Source organism: Serinus canaria, chromosome 1, assembly GCF_022539315.1.
Source record: "Serinus canaria isolate serCan28SL12 chromosome 1, serCan2020, whole genome shotgun sequence".
In the NCBI taxonomy this organism is placed as follows: domain Eukaryota; kingdom Metazoa; phylum Chordata; class Aves; order Passeriformes; family Fringillidae; genus Serinus; species Serinus canaria.
The window spans coordinates 19,886,324-19,913,529 of record NC_066313.1 but is presented as its reverse complement, the minus strand read 5'-3'; the positions used below and the strand labels follow the sequence as shown (position 1 = coordinate 19,913,529).

At 39.1% G+C, this 27,206-nt stretch overlaps 2 protein-coding genes and 1 pseudogene across 3 annotated transcripts in view; 1 reads left to right on the top strand and 2 right to left on the bottom strand.

Annotated features, from left to right (window-relative positions):
• LOC103820766 (suppressor of tumorigenicity 14 protein-like) overlaps positions 1 to 8,627 on the bottom strand; it is a 32,588-nt pseudogene extending 23,961 nt beyond the window's left edge.
• LOC127060226 (uncharacterized) overlaps positions 1 to 26,149 on the top strand; it is a 68,881-nt gene extending 42,732 nt beyond the window's left edge. The window contains exons 1-2 of one of the 2 annotated variants that reach the window (XR_007778997.1): positions 25,222 to 25,649; positions 25,781 to 26,149. The gene's annotated coding sequence lies outside the window, so the exon portion shown is untranslated. Of the gene's footprint in view, positions 1 to 25,221; positions 25,650 to 25,780 lie in introns of those variants that run through there. The other variant, XM_050981141.1, reaches the window with a different exon arrangement.
• The window catches only part of TMPRSS7 (transmembrane serine protease 7), a 32,935-nt gene continuing 16,109 nt past the window's right edge, over positions 10,381 to 27,206 (bottom strand). Inside the window, exons 10-18 of the mRNA XM_009095481.3 lie at positions 24,432 to 24,538; positions 19,654 to 19,790; positions 18,426 to 18,533; positions 17,716 to 17,826; positions 16,460 to 16,576; positions 14,336 to 14,513; positions 13,891 to 14,159; positions 12,676 to 12,812; positions 10,381 to 10,551 (exon numbers count right to left, since the gene is read on the bottom strand). Coding sequence (XP_009093729.2) covers positions 10,381 to 10,551; positions 12,676 to 12,812; positions 13,891 to 14,159; positions 14,336 to 14,513; positions 16,460 to 16,576; positions 17,716 to 17,826; positions 18,426 to 18,533; positions 19,654 to 19,790; positions 24,432 to 24,538 — 1,335 coding nt within the window. The remainder of the gene's footprint in view (positions 10,552 to 12,675; positions 12,813 to 13,890; positions 14,160 to 14,335; positions 14,514 to 16,459; positions 16,577 to 17,715; positions 17,827 to 18,425; positions 18,534 to 19,653; positions 19,791 to 24,431; positions 24,539 to 27,206) is intronic.

Below are 27,206 nucleotides of genomic sequence, written 5' to 3'. Positions count from 1 at the left end.
TGTTCAGTTCTCAGTCTTTTGTAAAGTGGATCTCAATGATAATTCCCTGCTTTATATGCCAACATTCCCTCCCCCAGACATGGTGAAGGCAATATCAACTTTTTTAGAGGCAAAAGAAGTAATAAGTATGCTTCCATTAGATGCTTGTTTCTATTAACTCACATACTGATTTTAGAAACAGCTTGAAAGTGAGATTTTAATATGTTGCTTTCTCCTCTTTGGTCCAGTGAGAAGGTAAGCAACATCACATTACTTGATGAAGTTGAATACACAGCCAAAGGAGCCCAGGCCCCAGGCCCACACCGTCTGGAAGGTTACCAAAAAAATGCATTAAAAAAATAATCCCAGAACGTTTCCCATATTCCTGTCATCTTTGCTGGGAAACTGGGTAGAAGTAACACTGATCTGGGAATCTGAGTTTCAGAAGCATTCCCTTGGCTACCACTCCCCTTTTAATTCTTCCACCCAGCTCATTGTACACAGGATGGTAGGGCTTCCCAGCATTGAGGTTTAGTCACTGTTTTCTTGCTTAAGAAGTGCCCTGGAGTTTCCGTACCTATAGAAGCATCAGAAAGGCAATGCCAGATTATGTTACTTCAGTGGTGATAGCGGCACTGAGTAGCAGAGGTTAGGAATGAAAAGGCAACAAGTGCCAGCGCAGCAGTGTTAAGCAGCATATCTGTGCAACAGATGAACCCAAAACATTTTCAATCTATCCATGTTCAGCCTGGTTTTGTGTCACAAAAGCTATCACACAATATGTGAAGCCCCATGCTTGGCAGCTATTACTTCCTGCTGTTCTTTTTCTTGTAATGTGAGATGCTATTTCTTGCACCTGTAATTCATTCATGCTTATTCCATTTTGCAACCTGCATCATATTTTGGACTTTTTAAATTTATTTATAACTCAATGATCCTTGTGGGTCACTTTCAACTCAGAATATTTTATGATATCTGTGAATCTATCTATTAAAATTTTCTAACAGGTTTCTCTTTTTCTATGCACAGCAAATGAAAGCAATTAAGATTAGACCTCACAGTAACAGATTATTTCCATCACAGTCCTGCATCAAGTTCTTTGATGTAACTGAGATCCAGATGGGCAGCATTAAAATAAAATTTTTTAACCTTAAATTGAAAGTAGTTTTCTTCTGCTTTAGTAGGCTATTCCTTTCATGTGTTTGAAGTGAGGCACTAGTGAATGAATCTCTGCTTTGCCTCTCCTGCAGACATTATGAAATCCTTTCTATAATAATAGCTGACAAAATATTTGTAAAATAACAATTTAAGTACTCTCCACATTGCCATGTGGAAATATTTCAGCATCTTCATCAACCCAGTCGGCAGCCTGGCTTATCTTCTATCTGTACCTTCTGTCACAGTATCATCAGAAAAGCAAGGCAAGCTATGAGAAGAGTTGTCCACGTGAAATACTCTCACAGAACACCTCTCCATCTCAGCTTGGGCATGCTTTAGGATTTGTCACTGAACAGATGTATTACTGCAGTTTACATAAACTGGAGTGAATCAGTTCAGTCACTATGTGTGACCCTGGACCTCAACATTGGGGAATAAGAGCTACCATAGTTACTGGCTGTCATGGATATTGGACATACTGTTACTATTAGTTCTACTGTATGAGTCCTAAGTATGTCACTAGGCTGCTTTTGACCCAAGAACAAACTAATAGACATATGCAAAACAACGCATTTTTTAGGGTGGCAGTAAAAGCAACCAAAAAAGTCAATTTTTCTGAAGTACCATCAGGCTTTTAACATAATTTCAGTCACCGAATTACGTTTTAGTTCTTGAATAGACATACATCAATGCGCATTCTTGAATTTTGTCTTACAGCTTACTGCATCAATGTTCTCTGAATGTGTAACATCAGACACCTTTGTTGGTCTTGCTGTCTTCCAGGTGTTTTCATGCTCATGGCCAGCTCTACCTTTGTGGTTCCTAAAAAGATGAGCCAGTGTTAATAATACATAATGGATTAACAGTCGCAGCAATAATCCATAATAAGTAGCAGAACAAATGAAGGCCTACATCAGGAACAGGATTCTCCTTGTTAAGCTACAGTTTGAGAGTAACTCCTTACAAAAACCTTCTATCCATTCCATGCCAAGAATGGCAATCTGTTATGTCTTGTTGCATAGAGAGCAATTAGTACATTAATAGAGCTGAAGAGGACAACCTACTCAATTGAGTTAAACCACTCCTAAAAAAGTGCATTTCAGATTCCTAGCTGAATCTTCATGCCCAGTTAACCTCTTCCTGAAAGTTTCTAAAATTTAAGTAAAGTTCCCCTCTTGAAACCATCTATCCTCAGATCCTACAACTTGTTTATTTATTTGGCTGAGGAAGACAAATTCCTTGTGCTCATACATGAAATTTGACTCTGAAAAGTAGGAGCAGTGTAGCCACTCAAATTTAAATATCATCTGAACTCACTTATGCAAATAGACTACAGTGACTCTGAGGATGGAGCCTCCCAACCCCCTATTATGAAGTCTGTATGGTTTTGAGTCATGAGAGTAATTTTATGGAAACGAACCCATTTGAATTAGTTATAGTGTAGAATGAACCCCACAGAAATTTATAACAGGTTTCCCAGGGAAGGGGTGATGGCATCAAGCTTGTCAGAGTTTAAGGAACATCTGGACAATATTCTTAATCAGATGCTTTGGTTTTAGGTAGCCCTCTGAGGAGCAGGGATTTGGACTTGAAAACCCTTATCAGTCCCTTTCAACTCTATTAGAAAAAGATCTTTTTATTACACTATCCAAGACTTTTAATAAAGTTGTATTGCGAATCTCACATTTTATCCATCTGGTACAGTTTCAGAGAGCTTCACTACAGCTCAGTAAAGCATGTTTGCTCTGTATCTTACCTCGTAATGATCTTGCTCTGCAGTGGAAGAAGGATATCACATGCTGACAATTAGTGTGATGCACAGCTCTCTGGAGTGATACCATGCAGAGTGATAACTACCAGTCTTACTATGAAATTAGAAGGAACTCACAGTCTCCATTGATAAAATGAATCCCATTGATTTTTGGGATTCATCAGAGTTAGAGTCCTGTTGTTACCTGGCTTGGCATAGAGGTCAAAGGATACTGCTACAAAATAGAGTGCAGATCAGTATGGAGAAACTGTTAGATTGAAAGATAAGTTCTTGGGTAAGATTTCTGACAAGGTAGAAACAATCACCTACCCATATTTCTTGACTCATCTATTCCCTTTTTGCTCTTATGTTTACAGTTCTGTTTCCTTTTCCTATCAGACTACATCACCTTCTCCTGCTCTGTCAAAGGGAGTACAAAGCCTCATCATCATGAGCAGAAACTGATTCAGCTGCAATTGCTACAATATCTGTGTGATTGATCACTAACAACATAAAACCAAAATTGTCTAATCACAAGCCAAATTATATACAATTTCTTAGAGGTTTTGTTGGGTGTTTTTTTTTTGTTTGCTTCTTTGTTTTGTTTTGTTTTTTTAGAAATGGCAAAAATCAGAGCCACAGCTCACTGCAATTCAGTGGGAGCCATTAAATTTCAGCCATTCTAGTTGGAACATCAGAAAAAAAGCTCTAAGGTATTTTCATCCAGCCTTCATTTGAAACACAAGACATGGAGATTCCATAGCCTAGTTTAGTTCATAAGCCCTACAGATATGAGAATAACTCAAAAATGCCATTTTTCTATCCCAGGATTCAACTCCCCCTCAAAATTGTATCACTTGGGATTGAAGCATAATTACCTGATCTTAGCATCATATCATATTCTGTGGAATCTGAAACTGAAATGTAATAATTATCAGCTACACAAGCCAGAAACACAAAGTGGAGAAATAAAAATAGACAGAATAGGTATTAAACAACAGGCACATTGATACCAAAAAGCTCCATTGTAACAAGACCAAAATCTTCCTTCCCAGAACTGAAGAAGGGAACTACTTGTTTACTACAGATTTCTTTTTGTTCCACTGGGGTTAATTTTTTAAGAGAAGCAACCATATCTTGTGGTGCCCAGAATGTGTTCCAGAAGTAAGCTCACAACCCAGATTCTCCTTCACTATGAAAGGAAAAGAAATTCACTATAAATACAGGCTAATTACTATTTCGGACATGGTTTTCACTGGTCTGCATTTTTGGCTGGCACAGTTTCATAGCCAGCTGAACTTCTGTGCCTGATAGTTGCTGTTAAATATGGTGACAAAAAGCTCTCTTGTTTAACAATTATTTTTGCTGTATTTTTATACAGTAGAACTATTTTTGACCTATACAGCTTAACCAGCTACATGCTGAGACTGAAAACCACACCTTGAAATCCTTCAGTAGTTTTTATGAAATTGGATGTTACCATCCCTGCTGTATTATTATACAATTTAAGGATCATATAACAACTCCAGACACATTGCAATTTATTTTTTTAATGGAAGCTATCACCATACAACACAATGATACAACACGATTTTATGCTTGCACTTTTTTTGCTCACACTATTTTTGTTGAAATAGAGAATCCTTGAGCATACACCTACAAGTTATTACTTCGGTGATTCCACCACAGTCCTTTTGAAATCACCTGTGCACTGACCCTTCAGGGTTTTCAGAAACTATCAGGGTTGTAATAACCTGCTGCTCAATGAATTTACGTTTCTTACCAGGAGCTCAAATAGTGTTTTTCCCCAAATTACACATATAAGAATTTGTTTTCAGAGGTTGAAAGAGAACTTTTTTTGAATGGAAAAAATAAGATCCTGCAAGAGCTGAATTATTATTTCAAATATTAAAAGTAGATTAATAGATTAAAAAACAAGCCATAGACTCAGGAAAAATTAATCAGATTAATTTATTTCCCTCACCAATTCTACAGGGCAGGACAGAAGTCACACTATTAGATTAGATCATATACTTAAATGCATGTCTGCATTTTTAATTCTCTTACAGAGATGCGCATTTTCTTCTAGATAGCAAATTTAAAATGGATTAAAGAAAAACAGGAAAATACAGCTGAATATATCAAATTTCTACCATATGCTGAAACAGCACCTACCTGAAAACAGCCACTACAGACTTCAGGTAGTACTTTCCCAAGAAGGAAGATTCATATGTTTCTGCCAACTGACAATGAAATAGTAGTAAAAGAAAATATAAAATTATATTTTAGTGCCGACATAATTGCTAATACTATGAAGTGCTTGTCTTTTTCATTCTTTTCTCTTCCTGTCTGTCCTCCCCCACATTACAAGCACTGTCCATAATTTTCACAAAATGTATCAAATAAGGATCATAAATGTGCATTAAATTCCACAAAAAATTTGCGGTTTTGCATCACATTTCAAGGCCATTGAGACAGTTCTTGATAATTAGTTGTGAAGAAAGTCTTGATGAATACATTTATATTTTTGTTTCAGTCTTTAAACTTCCAGAATCACTAACTTGTATTGGCTATGCACAAAGCAGCTTTGAGACACCAGATTAGTTCTTTTGGGAAATACAAGCCAACAGAGAACAGCTTTGTCTTCAAAACTGCTGTCCACATGTACCTAGGAAACAGTACTAATCTCACAAATAGAAACTCATAAGAAGGGCAAGAAAGCAAGCGTTGTTGTGAGTGATAAGGAAAATTTAAAAGGTGAAGCATTGAATTGGAGGTAAAATTAAAAACAAAAAGGAAAATGTAGATGGAAAAGACTTTGAATAAAGTAAAATAAAACAAAACCCACTCTATTTCTTTCAACCCAAGTAATTTGTCCATAACCCTGAAACCTTATGTCATCATTTGAGCCTGGCGCAATGCCAGTGCCCCCACGAGATCACCTCCTTCCCTGGCACTCACTGTGAGATGTGATCAGAGACAGAGCAGAGCAGGCTCCAACTTGAGGTTTAAGGGAAAAAAACTTTATTAACCTAAAACTACAAAGGAAAACACTAAGGAAAACACACAAAACACATAGAACCCAAGATGAAAACCTTCCAAATTTCTTCCTCCTCCCCCCACCTAGATTTCCAATTCCATTACCACCAAATCCACCCTTTCGATAATCAGTTCTCAATTCCTCGAGAAGAGAGAAGTCCCTCTTGCACCACAGACTTCCCCAGGAAACAGTCGAAACTTCTCGCGTTTCCATGTCACATGTGGCACCGCCTGGAGAACATTTTGCCATCGTGACCTCTTCCTTCCATGTCCAGTGCTTTCACCACTGCACATGGATCAGAGCTGCTTCTAGGGTTTTTCCCTTTAAGGATACTTTGTCCAGTTCCAAAAAGAGCACAGTCCCTCTCCTTTTGGGACACCTGTCCCCCCCAGATTTCACCCCCTGGGGCCGAGGGGTCTCTTTAACAGAGATCATCTTCCTCTTCCTCTTCTTCGAAGCGGAGGGCACCACCACCACCCTCCTCACCCGTCGTCTCTGTTCACACTCCTCCACATCACTGCACTCTCCTGGCTCTGAGCCATCGCCTCTCCCTAGAATGCAGTCTCTGTGTCACAGGAACACAAGGGGTTCTGCTGTGGCTATACAAGAAAAGTCCAGCCAAAGGCCACTCCATCATCTCCTCCCACCTAGGATTCTTCTCAACATCCTCTCAATCTCATCAGCTTCAGGAGGAATCAGCATTTGCAAGGTTTCCGTCTTCCCCAGAGGGGTTAAAAGTCCCAGGCTCTGCCGATTTGCTTCATGAACTCCCACACCTGGCTGCCCTGCTGGGCACCCCCCCCCCACTTCTCCTTCACGGCGGCCGCGCTATCACAGGTGCCGGCTCTGCTCTCTCTCTCTCTCTCTCTCCGGGGGAGGGGGAATGGAGGATGGCTGCCCGAAGCCCTTGCAATGTTCTCCTCCACCCTTGGGCCCAGGCCTGGCCTACCTCCGGCCGCATGGCTCCCCTCCCTCCCCCCCCGCCCAGCTCGGCCGGGCAGAGGGGGAAGTCTGCTCACTCTCAAGCGGGACTCCAAGAGGAAGTTCCCCTGGGAGATCACAGCTTTTAACCCCTGTGTTCTCAGAGGCGTATCCTGCCCTCAGTGGAAAAACCAGGTGCCAATATTAAATCTGAACACTGATTGGCTTGCCCACACCATCACAAAAACTTCATTTCCTTTCAAACCACGACACCTTAAAACCTAGAAAATATTGACCTTACTTTAAGACACACAGACCCATCTGTTTAGCTGCATTTCTAAATCTGAAAACTGCCAAGGTTCTTCCTTTGCTTTAAACTTACTATTTCCAAGGGAAATAAAAAATGGCTAACCCGAGTCCTCTCCTCGTTCCCAACTGCTTCTGTATAAATATTTACAAAATATTTCTACTTACATGGAAACTTACATAATTTTGGATTGCGTTTGCTTGCAGGATGAACTTCTGTGATGTTGGATCACTGAGGTAATTTGTATAAGTCAAATTAGGAATTTCTACACTTCCACCAATATAAATAAAGGAAAAAGCTGGAGCTGAGAAAAAAAAGAAAAATATAAAAAATTAGCACACCTAATAATGTTACAGAGCAAGACGCTTGCAGAAGTATGTGCTTGTCCTTGGCATTTGCAAGTATTAGCTCTTAAGAGAAACATGCAGTAATAACTAGAGCACTGAGTCAGGAAAGAAAAGGAAGGAGATAAAGGTTTAGGCAGGCATTTCTACTAGGATGATTTCATTGTTAAGTTTACATTTTTTTTGCAGTACTCTCCTCCTGAAGAGGCATGGCTTGAATGGCTATGTGTTGGCATTTGGGAAAGTACATAAACAATTTAGGTATCCATTCTGTTTTTAAAGGAAGTGAAGAGAAAATAGACAAAGAATTCCTATAGATTATTGCAAAAAGATAACATTTAATACCAATAATGATGGTATTCACAAGCAGTGAAAAAAAAAATCAGCGATAAAATGCATACTTTCAATATTCTTGTGCAACTACTCACTGCTAATTACTGTGTATTTTGTTGCTTTAGCAAAGACATTAAGGAGAAGGAAAAGTCAGTAGTTTATATACACACATTTCGTGCTCAGCTGCTTAGTGCAGAGCTTTTCATAGTGTGAAACATCCAACACACCTAGTCCACGCTGGGGAGTAACACTTACAGAGTGAGTAGTGCAGGATTAGCACGATTGCTGTAACTGATAAAGAAACTGTAGGCAATATTCTTAGAAGACATCTCCTCCAGAAACACAACTTCATCCATTTGAAGAATCAATACTTTTGGCACAAACCTTCTTGGTAGGATGGACAGTAGCAAACACGTAGACTTTCCTAGAGAAACACTATGGATGGCGTCAGTACGAAAAAAGAAGAGCTATTGTATCATATTTTCATGTATTTACTCTCTCAGTTTTAAAGAGATAAAAATATTGAAAATTGAGATAAGATCTTTCATGTTATCAGCTACATCACATATGAAACCCTCATCTGTCTGGGCTATTTCCTTTTTGTATGCATCTCAGTCTGGGAAAGGGTGGGTGGGGGAATGGGGGTCAGTGGACACAGGAGTAGACAGAGATGATTTATTTACTGTGTTCCTACTACAATGCTTAGCTGGTGGCTCTTACCTGCCCTGCAGCCTGTTCGGCATCTGGGGTTGGAATGTACACAGAAATCTGCCTGGAGGGAAAAGCCTGCAGCATGATGCTGTGAGAAATGCCTTTTGATAAAGCTAGCAACAACCCCCTAAATGAACCCCATTTCTTAAACAGAATAGCTGCTCTCCCTACTGTACATCCCGAGCTTCTCTTACTTCACCTTTGCCTTACTGCTTCAATTGGGAGCCAGCTGATCTGCAGTCAAAGAAGGCGGGCAGGAAAAGTTACCATCACTGTAACTCTTTGTTTACCTGACAGGCTAAGTAGGATATGGATTCCATAATTTGAAAATTAATCACTTCTTTCAGAAACACAGGAGTAGGGAAATAATTTAGGACACAATGCAAAGGGTGTGCAGACATGCAATTTACAGATAAAAGGTCCTAGGGCAATATAAATGGGGCAGCTTCTAACAAACACCCCGGGGAATTCATAGAAATATATTTAAGAGAGGATAAATGCTCAGTTCCACATGTCACCTAAGTTTTCCAGCTTCAAGACAGTACCACAGAATAAATATGGTAAATAAATTGCAAACCAATTTATGTTCATATTTCCTGTCTGAAAGGAAAAGCAGCTTTAAGTCAGCAAACCATCAAGCTCAGCATATTCTACATATAAAATAAGAAAATCAAGGATGTGCGTGGGGAAAGAACATATTTGATACATGTTGAAAGAGAGAGAGAGCACAAAGAACAGAATCTAGAAAAGCAAAAGGAGAGGAAGAAATATCAACCCCAGAAAAATAATACAAAAGGAACAAAGGGAATAAAACAAATCTGAACAGTTCAGGCAGAGATTGCAAAAGGGATTAATTGGAAGGCAATCCTCACAGCTCAGAAATTCAAACTACAGCTGCAGACAGATGGCTTTGTTCGAGTCCTCCGTTTTTTAACAGCCTGCCTCTGCTACACATACAGAACCTGCTGACTGATGCTTTGCCCCTTCCTTCATGGAAAAGACAAAAAAAAAAAAAACATAAAAAGGCCTAGAGAAAACAAACCCACATTTGCATAAGTATTGTATCAGGACCTTTTAGAAACACTGGTTTTATTATCAAGGACAAGATCATTGGAACAACATACATCACCATGTTTATTCATCTTGATAAGGTCGCCTGAAGCTCGAGAATTCAAATTCTTAGGTGGATGAACTTGAAAATAAAGGAATGAAAGCCGGAAAGAAAAGTTAATAGCTCCTAATCATGCAGTTAATTAAAATAAAAGCAGAAGGAATAAACATGAGACAAATCACTTATAGCAGCAGAATTTTTGATCTTCAAAAATTAGGGCCCTATGGATTTGAAAGGATTGAGTTCACTTTTTACAGTGTCTCCTCTCCCTTTCTCCCTGTCAGCTGTCCTTGGTGGAAGAGGTAGTGAAAGTAGTATTTGCCAGAGTGCAAACAGTTTACTGCTACTTCACTGTTTCTTCTGTATTAGCTGCACACATCTCAGAAGAAATTATGAGTAAGCCTCAAGTTCTCTGTTTACACAATCAATTGTATCTTCAGCTTCCTGACAGGTGACTGTACCTGCACTTAGTTGGTGCCTTGAAAATGAAGTTTATTGTTGCACCTCCCCCCATGTCTCCAGACATCTGCATGAAACAATCACCACAAGGAACAGCCTCCTCCTTTTTCACCAGAGCTCAAAACCTTGGTATTTATTAGCTCCATATGTGAGTTCCAGCATCAGCAAGAGACTAGCAAAGAAATTTCACCAGTGAACAGTTCCTCCAAATATGGTTTTAATGAAGATATCCAGGACATGCTTTATTCCAAGGAAACGATTTTCAAGTTACAAGACTGAAGGCACATATTTGTGTATCCACGGTGCAAAATTTGACACTCTCGTGTAGACACCTGGAAAATTTGGTCTTCCGCATCCATAACCCCAGCTCACAATGCCAGTCAAAAACCATTTTCCATCTCCATTGCTTTGACATGACAGTGGTCCACCAGAATCACCCTAAAAGTAATGTATCAAGTTATATGTGCTTATAACATGAATTATGAAAACTGGGGGGAAATCCACAGGAGATATTTTGCATAATTCCTGTGATTATATTTTCAAATTCACATAGTTCAAACAATTGATAGAGGTTTTTTTTCAAGTAGATGGCATTGCACAGTTTTACCAAAGTTTGCTCTTTCACAAGAGAGAAGGTAATTTTAACTCTTGAAGACTAATGAAGATATTACTTTGCATGAACTACATTTGAAACTCACTTTTTTTCTCTAACCTTACACTTAACCTTAAACACCAAATCTACTACTTAACATGTATGTACTTTCATAGGTTACAGATTAAAACTAAAAAATAGTAAGCTTTTAAAAATATTTTAAAATAAAATAAGACAAATACAATAAAGTATTTAATAATTGTATGACTTAGTTCAGATTAAAGGTAAATGGAAATAGATGGAACCCCTTAATTGTTTTGTGTTGGGTTTTTTCTTGATTTTTTTTTTTTTTTTAAGATGGCAAAAGAGCCTAAGAATTGTCCTCTGGTAGGTACTAGTCAGCATATAATGTTTAGGGGGGGGCCATAATGTCTTTGTAATTACAGCAGTTAAAATGAAGTCTGTTCTAGACTTCAAATTTTATTACAGGATCTCATAATGCTGTAATACAGGACAAAACAACTAGGACTCTTCCTTTACAGCCTCTTCTTTTAGAAATACATTGGCAGAGCATCAGGTATACAACCATTTGCCACCATTTTGGGAAAATTCCTTGGACCAAGCTGATACTTCCCTGTAAAGGTCTGTCGTACACAGAGCATGTCTGACAGACACTCAGTGGCAAAGTAAACTTTACCAAACTATTGGGTGCAAGAAACAACTTCTAAATGCAAAAGGTGCATTTGGCAAAATTCAGATGTTTTGCAAGAGAAGTGCCTTCTTCCTAGACAAATATTTTGTTAGAGCTAGAAAACTATTCTGCCTTTACTCTATAGGCTGTTGGGATATGGAGGTTTGAAGGGACCTCTTCCAAGGTGCTAAGGTGCTGTTCATTCCTCAAAGTAGGATTATATTGAATTGCCTCAAAAGAGGTCAAGAATTTAGATGACTTTTTTTTTCCTTCCATGACAAATAAGATTTCATATTTAGAGAGTAAAATTTGCAAGTTTTCTTCTACATTCCTAGGACAAAAGTAGAACACGAGCACTTTTCACAAAACAGGAATACCACAATTTGATTAGCTCTTAACAGCTGCCAGACACAGACAAAAATCATTTGCCTCTACAAAAAAATGCAGCCAAAAGGATGTCTTTCCATGGCTGTATCTTGAATGGCCATAAACAAACAAATTCTCCAGTTACTGAAAATGATACTTAATATCAGTGGCCTTAATAACCTCTAAAAATCAGCTGGAGCATTATACTCCTTCAGCCATTGTAGGCTCACTCATTTTTATGTAGATCAGTGAAAGTTAGAACATCTTGAAGATTCCAGATCTCCATCATAAACAAATGGGTTTATTATTATTTCAGCAGTAAATGTACTACTATTTTAGCAGTAAATATGTATGGTTTATGTAAGTTTAGTATAATAAAATATGGAATATAAGATCTGTAATATCAAGTGTCTTATAGTTATATACAGTGTATCTATGGGGTTTTACTGCTTTTCACTAGAAGTAAATTCAGCACTTTACATTTATCATCTTTCAGCTTTTCTAGATCAGAAATATCTTACATTTGCAAATTTATGCCTAACTGTCTACATCTCATCATACAGTCTGGTAGTTCCAAGTTGGAGGGGAGGGATCCTGAAAAGACACGAGCTACTTTCTCAGGGTATTTTTTCAGCTGAGAGCCTATTATGCTGAAAATTGCCTGATTTCAACTTGTTATTGGGATTTGCAATTTGATTGGCTCTTAACCTGCAACTGAAACTTAGTGATGTTACTCATGCACATAAAGCAGCAGAACTCTGAAACCGGATTTGCTGACAGACAATACTTATATTGCTCTTTTTCAGAACTGAAATACATTGACCACAAAGTGGTCTGCCAGTCAACTTTACACCTCCTCATGCAGCAATGAAAGACCAGGTAAACTCTTACTGAAGTTTGCTGAGGTACGTACTTTACACCCATCTCTTTTCCCGGATGATAGCCCAGCACAAAACATCCTAGCTGTGATAACCCCGTATGTGGAATGACATAATGTCTGGTCAATAATTTCTATCTCTGCTTTCTGAAGAACTGCTGAACCTTCATCATCTGGAAAACAAATTCAACAGCATTTTACTCATCTATTGAAATATAAAACAAGAAGTCTTCAGAAAATATCCATAGATACTTTTGACCATTGAGTTATTCCAGATTCCAAACAACTAACTGCAACAGAGCAGAAAGCCTCTTCAAACTATCAGGCAATTGTTTAATGTGATCTGGGTCCTTCAGACACACCAAATACAATGTCATAATCACTAGGATGGGCCAAAAAGTTTTTTCTTATTTTTTTTTCCAAAACATCTCAAGACTTCTTCATTTGCTCTCTTTTTATTTCAAAAAGGAAATAGAATTTTACAAAGATACTTAGACCACCACATGATAGATTTGCAGTGAGGGCAGCATATCTGAAGGAGCCAAATTCAAGATTAAGATTATGAGTCAGTTTCAGAATGCAAATTCTCACAGCATAAAGAACCAATTTCCACATTTGCTTCTTTCTGTCTGAAAGATTTGTTGAAACACCTCTTTTTTGTAAGATATATAATTTAATAATAACAGAATTAACCTAGAGTTTCCCCTCCTTTCCATACAGCAGGCCCAATCTCATCACCAGGTGATTCTTTCAAAATCTGGTCATAGCCAAAAAGCCGTCACCCACACACTCAAATATGCAAGCACTGGTTTACATAAGGAAACTTCATTTTAGGATTTGATAAAGCTAGTATGTAATAAAGTATACTTAGAAATTAAAAGATTGATTTGGCACTTGTATTATAGAAGCTGACAAAGGGAATAGAGGGAAACAGGAAAAAAATACACCCTCCTTTTTTTTTTTTTTTTCTTTCAAATAACCAGCTTCTTAATTTTGCATATGATTAACCAGCAGCCCAAAGAGAGAAACCACACCATGTGTCCCACACCTCCGAGAGGAAGAGGGGAAAGACAACCCTGTGATATTTTGGTGTAGGTGTAGCTTCCTACACTAACAACACAATATGGAAGACATTCAGATCCATGGGACCAGCAGCCAAGTTTCCTCAACATACGAAGGTACATGCACACTGCCCCAGCTGTGAAGGCTACTGGGAACAAAATCAGATCAATGGAAGGGATAAAAATTCACCTGCTTCCTGCTTTTGGCCCCAACCTGTTATCCAGCACTTGTCTCCGCTGCGGGCTTTGTGGGAAGAGGGTGGCAAGCAGATGGGCTGGATGAGGTGGCCCATGGTGTCTGGCCAGGGTGTGCTCAGCTGCAGCAGCGCGATGTCATAGTCGTAGTTCCTGCTGTTGTAGTACTCGTGCACTACAATCCGCCGCACCGCAGACACAAACTTGGCACGGCCCTGCATCTGCATGCCCAGGTGGGCATGCCATGCTCTGGGGTCAGCCAGCCTGGGTGGAAGCAAACAAAGAATTTGTGTCTTAAAAAAGTACCTTAAAACACCCACTGACAGCAGGGCTGGGAAAAGCAGAGCACAGCACCTCCATGCAGTTCAAACTCCAGAACCTAAAGGCACTTGTGGATTCTGGCCATGTTTGGGACAGATATAGAGGGAAAGACTGCTTACTTGCTCCCTTGAAAGCAGTGGGCTGCAGACACAAGCCATTCTTTCGATATCACTGATGCTCCACAGTAAGCAGCTCCCACAAAATGAAGGCTGACCTGCCAGGGCCATTCACCTTCCTCAGTGTTTGAGCCACCCACAATCCGGGGGATGAGGTTGCTGATCTTGCTACTGCCACAACCTGCAAGAGATATTTCAGGTTATAATCCCCATCTCCAGTACTTTCCTTTAATGAGAGGGCTTCCCACACATGGCTTGAAAGAAAATTACACTTTGAAATATTTTGAAATCTATTTTATTCCCCTGTTATAATAATAAAACATCTCACTTTGGCTACTCTATCAATTAAATCAGAGGTTAGTCCATAAAAAGGCACCAGTCTGGAAATTTTACTGAGTCCCTTTTCTAGCTCTGCTACAGAAATTAGCCCCAAATATTTCTAGTGTCAGAAATGTCAAAGGATCCATTGATTTAATAAGCATCCCAATGAATATATGCAAATAGGCAAGCCCTCATCTCTTTTTGATACTGCCAACCCTGACCTAAAAAGAGACCAACCAGAAAGAAGTTCAACATCATCAAAATACTTCTTGCCAAAACAGTGGGAATGATATGAGAAGAATGTATGTAGAGATTGGACTTTTATTTGACAAACAAGGTGGTACAATCATTTATTTTGTATGGAAATGACTGACAACGTATATTACTAGCAGGTGAAGAAGTCATGTCTCATCAGCAAAAAAAATCTGAATTCTTAATTGGAAAAGCAAGGAAGAAAGACCCTTCTGTAGAGTCTCCTGTCCATCCCTAGTGCTTGCACATCTGCTCAGGAATTTTAGTCCCACGCTCCCACACACAGGTGTTAATATTTCTGGATCCTTTCCTGAACACATCCAGAAAGTCAAATGTAGCTTTAATGTTTCAAAATAAAAATAGGCATATGGCTAGTTTCTTAAGAAATCCTACTGGATCCAAAGCAAGTGCTGACAGATTTGTCATACAGGCAGCATTCCAGAGACAGCTGGGGCCAGGCAAAATCCTAAAATGGTTTGGTTTGGAAAGGGAGTTTAAAGATCATCTAGTTGGAAACCCCCCCGCCATAGGCAGGGACACCTTCCCACTAAACCAGATTGCTCAGGGCTCTATCCAGCCTGGCCTTGAACAATTTCAGGGATGAGGCATCGATAGCTTCTCTGGGCAACCTCTGCCAGGGCCTCACTACCCTCACAGTGGAAAATTTCTTCTTTATATCTAATTTAAATCTACCCATTTTTATCATAAAGCCATTCCTCCTTATTCCATCATTACACGCCCTTGTGAAAAGTCCCTCTCCAGTTCTCCTGTAGGCCTTTTTAGATACTGGAAGTCGCTTAGAGCCTTCTTCCTAAAGCTATCTCTTCTCTAGGCTAAACAACCCCAGCTGTCTCAGCCTGTCTTCATAGGAGAGGTGCTCCAGACCACAGACATCTTCACAAACCTCATTTGGACTTGTTCTAACACATCCATGTGATATTCTTGAGACCATTCAGCTTAAGCAACTAATCCTAACCCCACTTATATTGCTATTGCAGTGACAATCATCTGTTTGCTTTACCTCAAAACAAACTTAAATCTTCCTAAAGTAACTTCTGTACAACCTTTTAAGAGTAGAACTTGGTGCTATGAAGTATTGGGGTCTTCACCATCTGGAAGAGTCACAGAAGTGAAAAGTTTGTGTTTTTTTTTCTCATTGCAGCCATATCATTCTGGAAGTCCAAATACAGTTCAACTTCAATGAAGTGCCTGGCATTGCTGCAGACAACAAAAGTTGCTGTCTCCCCAACTAACCAAGTTCACTGTGTAAATAACCCTGCTGCCCTAATCCTCAGCACAGCTACAATAAGCAGTACAGCTTTCTAAGGCTCCCCATAACTGTAAGCCCACCCTCCCACAGGAACTTGGCAAGTTCTGAAACTAGATCTGAGGTAAACTGATAGCTGATCATTACCCAACTGTTGCAGAGAGAATGCAATAAAAATTCAGTACTTGCAGCCCAACTTGTATCTACTCCAAAACAGGAAGAACTAAAGGTCTTTATTGTGTAAAAAGTTCAAAGTTCAAAAAGATGAATATTTGAAAGGAACTTACTGCAGCTGCTTTCATCACTTCCATCAACACAGTCCACAGTCCCATCACACCTTGCATATTGTTTCCTTATGCAAATGTTATTCCTGCACTTGAATGTGTGGTTGGTGCAGGGAATACCTGAAATAGTTGTGAGGAAAAAAACCCAAAACTACCATTGGCTCAGCTTAATACACAAAGACATGTCTTCACAGATAGAAGATGTGCATATATTAATAGGCAGGAAGTAATATGACAAAAAGAGCACTTTGGTGGGGATGGCTTAACCTCTAAACAGAATAAACTATTCAAATAGAACTGCATCTGTACTTGGGTGAGCATTTACTTGGCCAAGTCCAAACAAAGATTTCTTCCCATCCTTTCCCACAGCACTAACACATTCAGATATAATCGTGAAAATTAAAGGTAGAGTGTAAGGATAGCAAGAGGAAAACATGCAGCACTCTGGAAAGGAGCTCTCCTTTGTATTTCAGTATTAAATGTGAAATGAAAGACTGCAGTGAAAGCAGCCTTTAAAACTAGTATTATTAACTCCCCTTATTAACTACTGCATCCAGTAAAACAGCAACCCCCAAAACTCAGCATTTTTATATTTCCCTGTGGCTTGCAATAAATGCAGTCAAACCCAATCCATTTTCCTTGTCAATGCAGAGAAGTATCCTGTAATCATTTAAACAGACTATCTTGTGGGAGGGGTCAAAAAGTTTTCTTTTAAAAAGTTACTTGCAGCATTTTTCAGTTTTGCTCCCTTCCATAAGTCCCTTTCATATGTTACAGCATCCATTTACTATAAAAAGTTCAAGAAAGTTCTGATTCAAAATTTTCATTTGCCTAATGCCAAATTTACAGCTTCTGCTAACCTTAGAACCCTGAAAACCACGACAGAGAAACCATCGTTTTAATAGTTATTTTACAAATGGTAAAATGGATCCAGGAATTCATTTGTACAGATTATGCTGTAAAGAGATAAAATCTCAGATTCCATTTTAAATCCCTAGATCCTCATCATGCACCTGAAGTACTTAATTCTTCTGACAGTATTTTGCAGAAACAGATGTTCATGAGCTTATTAAAAAGAAATAGTTTAAAATCTGTAACAACTTGTTTCTAAGTGTATCAGAAGAATTAAATGGAATTATATAACCCAAGTGAGATTTGACAGTGCCTCTTAACCTTTTGAATGCAGCATCCAGAATTCAAGTCAGGAATAGACAGATGACAAAAGAGAGGAAAAAAGTTATTCATTAGAGCAGCCTTACTGTGGGTGCAGTCCTGCTCATCTTTTCCGTTCTCACAATCACTTACTCCATTGCAGGTAAGCAAGTTGTCCTGTATTGCAGAGCTGGAGTTACAGTTCCACTCAGGGACAACTTTAAAAATATAAACCAAATCAGGTACAGAAGCATTCCTGTAAGTGCTAACACATCCCCTTCTGACTATGTCTGGATACAACATTCATTCCTTCAAGGATGGGCAATACATTCCAATACAAGATGGGCATCAGTGCCATGTTATCCATGGAGAAAATGGAGCACAAAGGAGTTCAGTGGGTGCTCCAGGCGGTGATGCTTACTATCACTCTCATCTACTCTGTGAACCCCTCTTTGTTGTTCCCCCACAAAAAAAAAATCCAAAACCTCATATCAAAATGGCACAGAACTTCATTAATAATTGCCAGCTTTTATCACATACAAAAATACCTACTACAGCTATTGCTGCACATCTGAATTTCTTTCTCATGCTCTCCAGCGCATATCTTCTTTGTTCTTAGTTTTTTCCCTTACCAATTAACTATGAATTAAGCATTCAAGAAACTGACAGATAGTCTGTACCCAGACATACAAAGGAAGCTGAAAACATCTTTTGTTATTCTCTTTAAAAAAATTCACCCTGTTTTAACTGCCTTCTAAGATTAGAGAATACATTCACTGTGTTTTCCAGTAAAGATCTTCAATAAGTGAATACAAACCACAAGAGAGTTCATCACTTTCATCAAAGCAGTTGTTTATGCCATCACAGCGCTGCATCTGCTGGATGCATAAGCCAGTAGAACACTTGAAATGTCCAGGTGGACATGCTGGAGGTTAAAAAGGAAAAAAAAATACAAAACCAAAACCACAAAAAAAACAAGCAACCAAACCTCAAGATTTCTTTTTCACAACTACTGCCAGCTTGTTTCAATTTATAGTCAGTAAACTGCTCCAAGGAACAATAAAATTGACCTAAATAGTCTGTATATATTGCCAGGACTTAAATTGAATTCAAATGTTGAAAACTGGGATTTAAAGAAGGGAAAAAAATTTCTCTAAAGTTCCAATTCAGCTGTTCCTGGAATATATACCAGAGGCTCTCTAGGGCTGGAACAAATAAGCCAGTGTTTTATGGTGCAACACAAGACTGCTTAGAAGGCTATCTTTGTTTTAAAGGACAGTCTCACTTCCAATAACTAAAATTTGCAGCACTTTGCAACTTTGGTAAATAACCTGCATTGAGGTGGTGTATGAACTACATAATTCTGCCTTATAAACTAAAATAATCAAATTTCTCCTCTTTTTACATACTCTGCATATATACACTGAATATAGTTCCTCTAATGTGACAAGTAACCATACCTAGAAAACTCTGCTTCTCTACCACCTTAAAAAGAATATATAGGACTAACACAGGTGAAAAAGTACAAGTAAACAAGTTGTATGTTTCAGGACTGGAAAAAGCTCAGGATCTCAGAGTTTATAAATTTTTTGAGCTGTTTTTCAGCTCAGATTTCAGATTTGCACACACTGTATATAAATACATGGAAATAAGCAGGTGGTTATTTGGTACTCTTTTCATCATCTGTAAGCCTTATAGCAATAGAAACATGGCAAAAAAAATGTTGGGGATTAAAACAAACAGAAACAGCAGACTTCAACTGACTGAACCATGGTCATAGTCGTGCAGGAAACTTTGAGGACTGTGCAGAACAGAACAGTGTGCATGCAGGAAAGCAGAGCATGCTGCACATGCCCATAAACCTTAGATGTACAGCCTAGAAAGGTTGTTTGTTAGTCATCTGACTTAGTGAGACTAGAAAAGAAAATGAACTGAAACCCAACAGATAATTTCCTGCATAAACTTAAGTCCTACTTATCCCAAAAAATGCTACTTCACAGATCTGAAATGCAAAGAGGGGTTGAAAGAGATAAAATCCATCTTACGCTGGCTGATGTTATAGCTGCCATATTCCACCAGCAGGGGCTTCTCAGAGACCTTCGAACTGCATTGCAGCTCCACGCTGACAGCAGAACTTGTAATGTGGAACACAGTTTGGTGATCGACATAGTAACCACAGTACCTGAAAGCATCCAGGTGAGTTCTAGAGCAGGCTTCACGGGAAAACTGTCTTACATACAATTTAAATGTCAACACCACTGAAATTCAGAAATACAGTCAGCTCCCGTACTTTAATTAAGAACCAAAACCAAAAATATTTCTCAGTAGTTACCCAGTCTTCATCCACTATCAACATTGTGGACATTTACTTCTGAATGTCCCACCTTCAAATAAATAGTCCTAAAAAGAATGTCTTGGGTGCACATCTACTTTATATTGCTATTTTGGCAAAGAGGTTCCTTGGACTTCTGCCTGGGTGCCGCTTGATTTAGAGAAACCTAAATACTTTCTGATGCCAGCAAACATTTAATCCATCCATTTTAAATGAATTTATAACATTCCTTTCATCAAATATGCCATTCTCTATCAGGGGGTTGGGGGTGGGCAACAAAAAACCTAGATTAAAAGAAGCATAGAAGAAAAAACAAAATCCAAAGCAAAAAAATCCCCATAACCAAACATAGTCTTTTTGACAAGGGTAAGGTTGTTGGATCATTATTTTTAAAATGGAGACAGTTTTAAAGGTAGTAAATCAGTGAACATCAACAGTACAGGCTGTTCTAGAAGTGGAAATAAAGACTCCCTGCTCTGCTCAACAAAAATGCCTCAAAAGTGTAACAATTGAAAGAAAAAAAATCTGGCTTTAATATTCCTGCCAAAATCAAAGTACATATGAATCTACAGTAGATTTAAGAGCACAGGTGGCTGTATTGATTTTTAGCGGACTTGGCACACACACTTGTTTGACAGCAGTACAAGGTCACTCACTGACAACAAAATGAGCACAAAGAACAAAAGAAAAAATGGATTGTTGTGTTGTTAAATGGAGCAGTGGACTATTACCCAAAAGTAAATATTTCCCTTGAGTATTTTCCCACATCAAGCATTGCACCAGGACTAGTCTTCATGTCACCGAATGGAGAAAAATTGGTCAGTGATTTCCATGTGAACAGATGTTGCCTCAGTGTCCTGAGCATCCCAGTGAAGTCTGCCAAAGGGAATGGACACATTCATGTTTTCCTGTATGCCCTATTTCACTGTATTAAAATCAAACATCTTGTCAACCGATCTAGGAGATTCTGTTCCAGCAATGTGAAAAATAAAGGAAGAAAACAATTTAAAAAAATAAGACTTCTCTTTGACATCCTGAAAGCAGATGCAAAAATCTGAGTTAATTTTATAGCTTCTTACTATAGGCAAATTAATGGTAAAAGAAGCCCCAAACAAAGAAGCAAGCAAACAAACCCTCAAAACACAAAAAAAACACCTAAAAAACCAAAACAAAATCCAAAACCAAACCCACAGAAAAAAAAAAAAAACAAAAAAAAACCACCACCACCAAACAACAAAAACCACAAAAAAACCCCAAACCAACCTACCAAACAAAACCAAAAAAACCCCCAAAAAACCTAAGAACCCAAAACTCAAAAAAACCCACTAATCACAGTCTTGAGTTACAATGTAAGGTGTAACCAAAAGTACATATTTCTACTACCATCCATGTGAGCTGTTAAAATGAGAGGAGCAGTGTTTCTTTACCTTCTCCATGACTTAACCCTGATAACTCCTTCTGGGGAGACAGTCACTACTCTGAGGGGGCCAACTCTGCTTAAGGACCATCGAGGTCTCCCCAGAATGACTCACAGAATTACATTATCCCATTGTGGAACTCCCTGCCCTGGGCGATGTACCAAACAGTCCTGCCTGTGTATAATTGCTTGGGACACCACAATATAACCGCTTGATACCCAGAGGACTCTTGACAGACACTGCTGGATCTCCAGAGAAAGAGGAGATCTTTTCACAGGATCACTGCTTCGGCAAGACTGTATCCATCCTCCAAGAACACTATAGCCACCATTTAGTTGGACCGCTACTGCCACCCTGACCAAAAGGGTGTCAGGTCGTATTCTGACTTTCTCTGTTTTAGCCAGTGTTTCTCTACTGTTCCCTTTATTGCAATTTTCCTACTAAATTGTAGCTCTGACCTGGAAATTCTTGCAAAATATTTGTGCGGAGTTAATTCCTCCTGCTGGTTTGCCTTCAAACCAATACACCCACCCACCAAATCTATCAGTGTTGAGTGCAGACTTCCTACAACAGGAAGTCTAACTGTCACCAATTTTAGTGTTCGTCACCAATGCTCCCAACCTAAAACAGCCTGTCCAACCTAAACAGCTCCCAACCTAAGTCAGTCTGATTCCCTTCAAGTAGCTCACAGACATTTTCTACATTTCTTCTTCTGCCAATGACTGACACAGTCTTCCTTCCAACAAACCCTAGCAACATAAAAATACTTCAAACAAAAAAAATAGCCACAAACAAACAAACAAATAAAAGTTGAAGTCTGCATTGAGCCTTTCTCAGACAAATAAAACAAATTCATCTCACCAAAAGCAGAGGAAATTACTGTCCATCTGTGTGGAAAAGCTGAAACAGGTACATTTACACAGTGAGAAAGGCCATATGCTCATGGGATTGCTGAAAGAAAGCCCACAGGAGCCTTTTGCTGGTGTTTTACTCATCATATATTCAGGTCCAGGGCAAATGGATGTTGCAAAGCACCATCTGTAACTCTGTGCCATTGCTCCAGAGAGAAACTGATTAAGGGGATCCTGTCCAATATGCTGGAGAAGTGAGTGGGATGGTTTTCCAGGGGATGAGCAGATATATGCATGATGTAGCAGAAACAAGGGGATATTGCGCTAACAGTTTTAAGACAAATAAAGCACCTCTGTGATTGCGTAAATTTCTAGTGGTCTCCTCATAAAACACTCATTGGTATTCCTGCTTCTGAGAATTTTCAGTAAGAAGTTCATCAGCTGTTACTTCTTTGACAAGGCAGTGAAGCATTGTATGCCCACTGGAAGAAAGTCAAGGAAGAACTGCATGGTTTTGTTCAGTGTCTCTGGTTAGAGAAAGCTGTCCCTAGAGGTCTGATGGAACCTTATCTTCATCACCTGCTTGATCACAGTGTTTGCTAATATCAGTATCCCAAAGGTTCTTGACCATTTTTATCTAAGATAACAGAATAAACATCCCACAGGCTGCAACTGCATGAGGCTGAAAAATGGGGGTCCCCTGCCTGCACCCCCCCCCATCCCATTTCATTAACAATTAAAATTTGGAAAACAAAAAAAGAAAATAAAACATCACCATGTTTCATGCTTGAAGTCATATTTTTTCCCCTTCAAATGTTAATATAGAACAGAAAATCAAAAGTTCAAAAGCCTTATTTTCAATGAAAAGCACAGCCTTTCAAAGGAAAGCTTGTCTTGGTCTACTACTATAGCCATTAACTTGCAACAGAAAGCAGGAGAATGTGTTCTTGTTCAGTACTTCAAAAGTAACCCTGAGTGCACTTCTAAGAATCATACCATGGACATTTGATTCTGTGGAATGCATAACTGGCAGGTTTGTCAAAAAACTGCTCATATTATTTCAGGATTCTCTGTCAGAGAACTCCTCAGTATGATCCTATTATAATTTTTTTCTCCAGATTTTGCCTTTGTTTTTTATCTCAACCATCCCAAATATCAAAAATCTTTCAATTTATTTTGTAAAAAGACCACCAAAAATCACACAAACACACTATGTGTGGTGTGTTTTGACTGATGTTTTTATGCACTCATCTAGTCCAGCAACCAATTCCCATCAAGGCACAGTTGTAGGAGATTCAAACTGAATTTTAGCTCTATAAATACAACATGCTATTCAAGAACAGATGAAGATTTTTCTTCTCTCTGGAAGTCTTTCAGTTGTATTCTTAAGGGCCTAATTTACTTAGTTCCAGTAGTGAGTTCAGAAACTCAAGTTTTCTTACTGAAGTTCCCATTTGAATGAAGTTTAAGAAAAAAAAAATTGGGATATTTTAAATCTAGCCTTGCCTCATCATCCAGTATTCCAAAAATAACTTCAAAACTGAGGAAAGCATGGATGGACAATGTGCTGGGAAAGCAGTTGTATCTTAATTAAAAACAGCAGCAATATTTTATTAAGAAATACTTCAAAAACACAGTGGTTCCTTGAAAGCCACTTTGTGTAGTTTCTCTTTCAAGAGTCAGTGACTAGAATGAGGAAGCAGTTACAGTTCTATTCCCAATCATCTCATTGCAATGGCTTTCACCAAGAGGTTAATTAGATTCTCTGTCTTCTTGAGCAATCATAGAATTAAGTTACACTTAAAAGGGCTTTAAACAGACCTTGCTTAATGGCCCCAGAAAACACAGATTTATTTTAGAGTTCACAGGACATCAATCTTCATCCAACTCTTTCCATTTCTCTCTCTCCAGAGAGTACCAAAGATTCTTTTATTGTCTTCATCTTTCTGGTACTTTTCAGTAGAATTAATATATGTATATGCATATGCATATGCATATGCATATATATATATATATATATATATATATATATATATATATATATATATACATATATATACATATTTTATAAGGATTGTTACATCATCAGCTAAAATGAAAGAATGGTAGGACACCCCAGTGAATTACTTCTATCCTTGTGGAAGCTTTCTGAGTGAGCTGCAGTAGTAAAGGAATGGTTTATCTTGGAACCATTACATTAACAATCCATGGAGAGTACTTACATATGTTCATTAATTTTCCACCATCCTCGCTCACAGCCTTTAATATTCTTCTCACTAATGGTATAATTATGGAACTTCAGAGCTATACCAAGGCTCTTCTGTGGAGTCTGTTGTGAGCAAGAAAGAAAGATAGTGCAAGCAGTCTTCCTTTTCCTTTTGTGGGCATAGAACACAAAAGTCTATAAACATATTTTATATTATTTAAGAATTACGGACCTTGGCATTGTCATGCCCTGGGAGCTGTGCTGGCTTCACTAGCTCAACAGCCAGCACTTTACACACTTGCCAGCTCTTCAGTCCTGAGTCTAGGGTTGGCACAGGCCCACCACAGCTGCAGCCTTTCTCCCCTTCTAGCCATTAGTCTTTTCATCTTTAGAGAGCCATAGGCCATAGAAAGCAGCTTTTGTATCAAGATCAAAGTGCTCAAACACATACAAATGTACTTGTGTAGGGACACACAGCCTCAGAGGAATTTTAGAGTTAAGATACTGCCTGGAATACTTGTGACACATTTGTAATGCTAGGAGTTACTTCTACCACATTATTATAGTCTTCTGCTAGCACCTGCTCAGCCATGTATTCTTTAGTATTTTACAAAACATTTCTAAACCCAGTGTCCTGGTTTGAAAAGAAGTGGTTTTTTTTGGAGACAGTGGTTAGCCCAGTGGGGGCTCAGGTGTGAATATTGGCACCTGTTTGGGCCAATGAGGAGATGGTTCCGCCTCTGAGAACACAGGGTATAAAAAGCAGAACTTGGAGGAGGTGGCTCTCTGGCTTTTCGGTGAGCAAAGGGATCAGGTCAGTTCTCTCTCCCCCTCCGGCTGTAGGCCGGGTGGGGGAGGGGAAAAGGCCACGAGGCGGCGTGAGCTAGGCCGGAGGCCTTGGACTGTGGGGAGAGAGAGAGAGAGACCGGGGGGGGGGGGGGGGGGGGGGGGGGGGGGGGGGGGGGGAAGTGAAAGGATGGAGGGGTGGAAGTAGTGAAAGCACCAAGCAAATTCCCCCCCCCTCCACCCCGCTTCCTAGAGAGAGAGAGAGAATGGAGAGAAAAGAGATAAGACGCGCCTTGCAGCTCCTGGGAAGTCAGCCAAAAGTGAGAAGGGAGTCCGGCACCAAATGATTTTAACCCTTTTTTTTTCTTCACGATGGAAACCTTGCAAACGTTGATCCTCCCGGAAGAAAGAGACAGGAACAAGAAGAAATGGACAAGTGAAATGAGAGGTTTGTGTGAGTAGGGAGTAGTGGAGATAATGAGAAGAATTTACTTGGGAGGAGATAAATGGAGGAGCAGTTTTTTCGGCTGAACTTTTTCTTGTATGCTGTGGACGGACTAACTTTCTATTTTAACACAGAGACTGCAGTTTTGGGGGGAAAGCAATGGCTCGGATCCAAGAAAGGCAGTGAAGAGTGGTGATGGGCAGAGATCAGGAATGAGGAAGATGATCTCTCTCGTGAAGCCTTAGCCCCGGGGGAAATGGGGGGGATTTTGTTATCCCAAAATGGAGAGACTGTCGTTTTCTGGAACTGACCAAAGTATCCTTAAAAAGAGAAACCCCAAAAGCAATCTTCTGGTCCATTTCCATGGTGAGAGCATGGAATATGGAAAGGGGTTAGTCAAGAAATGGTACAAGGAGAAGACTCCTTCCTCTTTAATAGAATGTATTGATTGTTTGAAGAAGGATAATGGACTGAGAATTAAAACCTGGGAGATGGGGACTGAAGGAAGATTTGAGTTTGTATTGTATGCTGTAATGTGGGTTGAGAGGGGGAGGAGAAATGTGTTTGAAAGATTTCCATTCTGTTCTTTGTGTGTGTGTGTGTGTGCGTGTTAATCAAGTTTTCTTTTCCCTTTATTCCTAAGTTGGAGTTTGCTTGCTCTGTTTCTGGTCACATCTCACAGTAGACACCAGGGTGGATGTGTTTTCATGGAGCAACTGGCATTGTGCCCAGTCCAAAACCATGACACCCAGCAACATCACAAGTGTTCATACTTAATTGGAAATTCCTTTTGTAAAAGGAACAGAATCTTTTTTGCATGGCAAAACAGTGTTCATTTAAAAACAAGGACTGATTCAGGGCAAAAAACCCAGAAATTAAAATTTTTCTCCTTCTCACTTACAGAAAATATAACTTGGGAAATGACCAAAATTTCAATACTGCATGAAAATACAGCATTGAAAATGAAACTGGTTTGAGCAATAAACCTTTCTATCAGAAATCCAGAGTGAACTGAAGACTGTAATTTTAGTCCCCCAAAAATCACCTTATCATATTAGAAGAGGAAGAGGCTATAGGTTATGGCTATCTGGACTTCATTTATATTGCTGTTATTCATTGTGGTCAGTCACTAGATTAAGAAGTCAGGAGTACCATAAGCAGAAAGACGGGTAAAAAGTGGATCTTATAATATTCATTGCTACATTCCATAGAGAGAAATACACTGAAGGCCAAAGCCTAAGTCAGAGGGAGACCTTATTTCAGCAGCACTAATAAGGAAACACTCATGTCAGAGAAGACAGAAGTACTTTAAAACATCAACTTTCAGCAATTTGCTTTCAGGAGAGTACAGGAAAAGATGCAGAAAAAGGATATCAAATTAAACAAACAGCACAGGATTGTGCTGATAGGACAAATTAAATGTATTAGGCATGAAAAGATACCAGAGAAGTGGCAGTAATAACTAGGTTAGGGGTTTTGTACATACTTTTCATTCAGATTTCTGGGGGTGGCAAGAGAGGAGATAAAAACAGTCAAGTCTTACATTGCCTGCCATGAAGT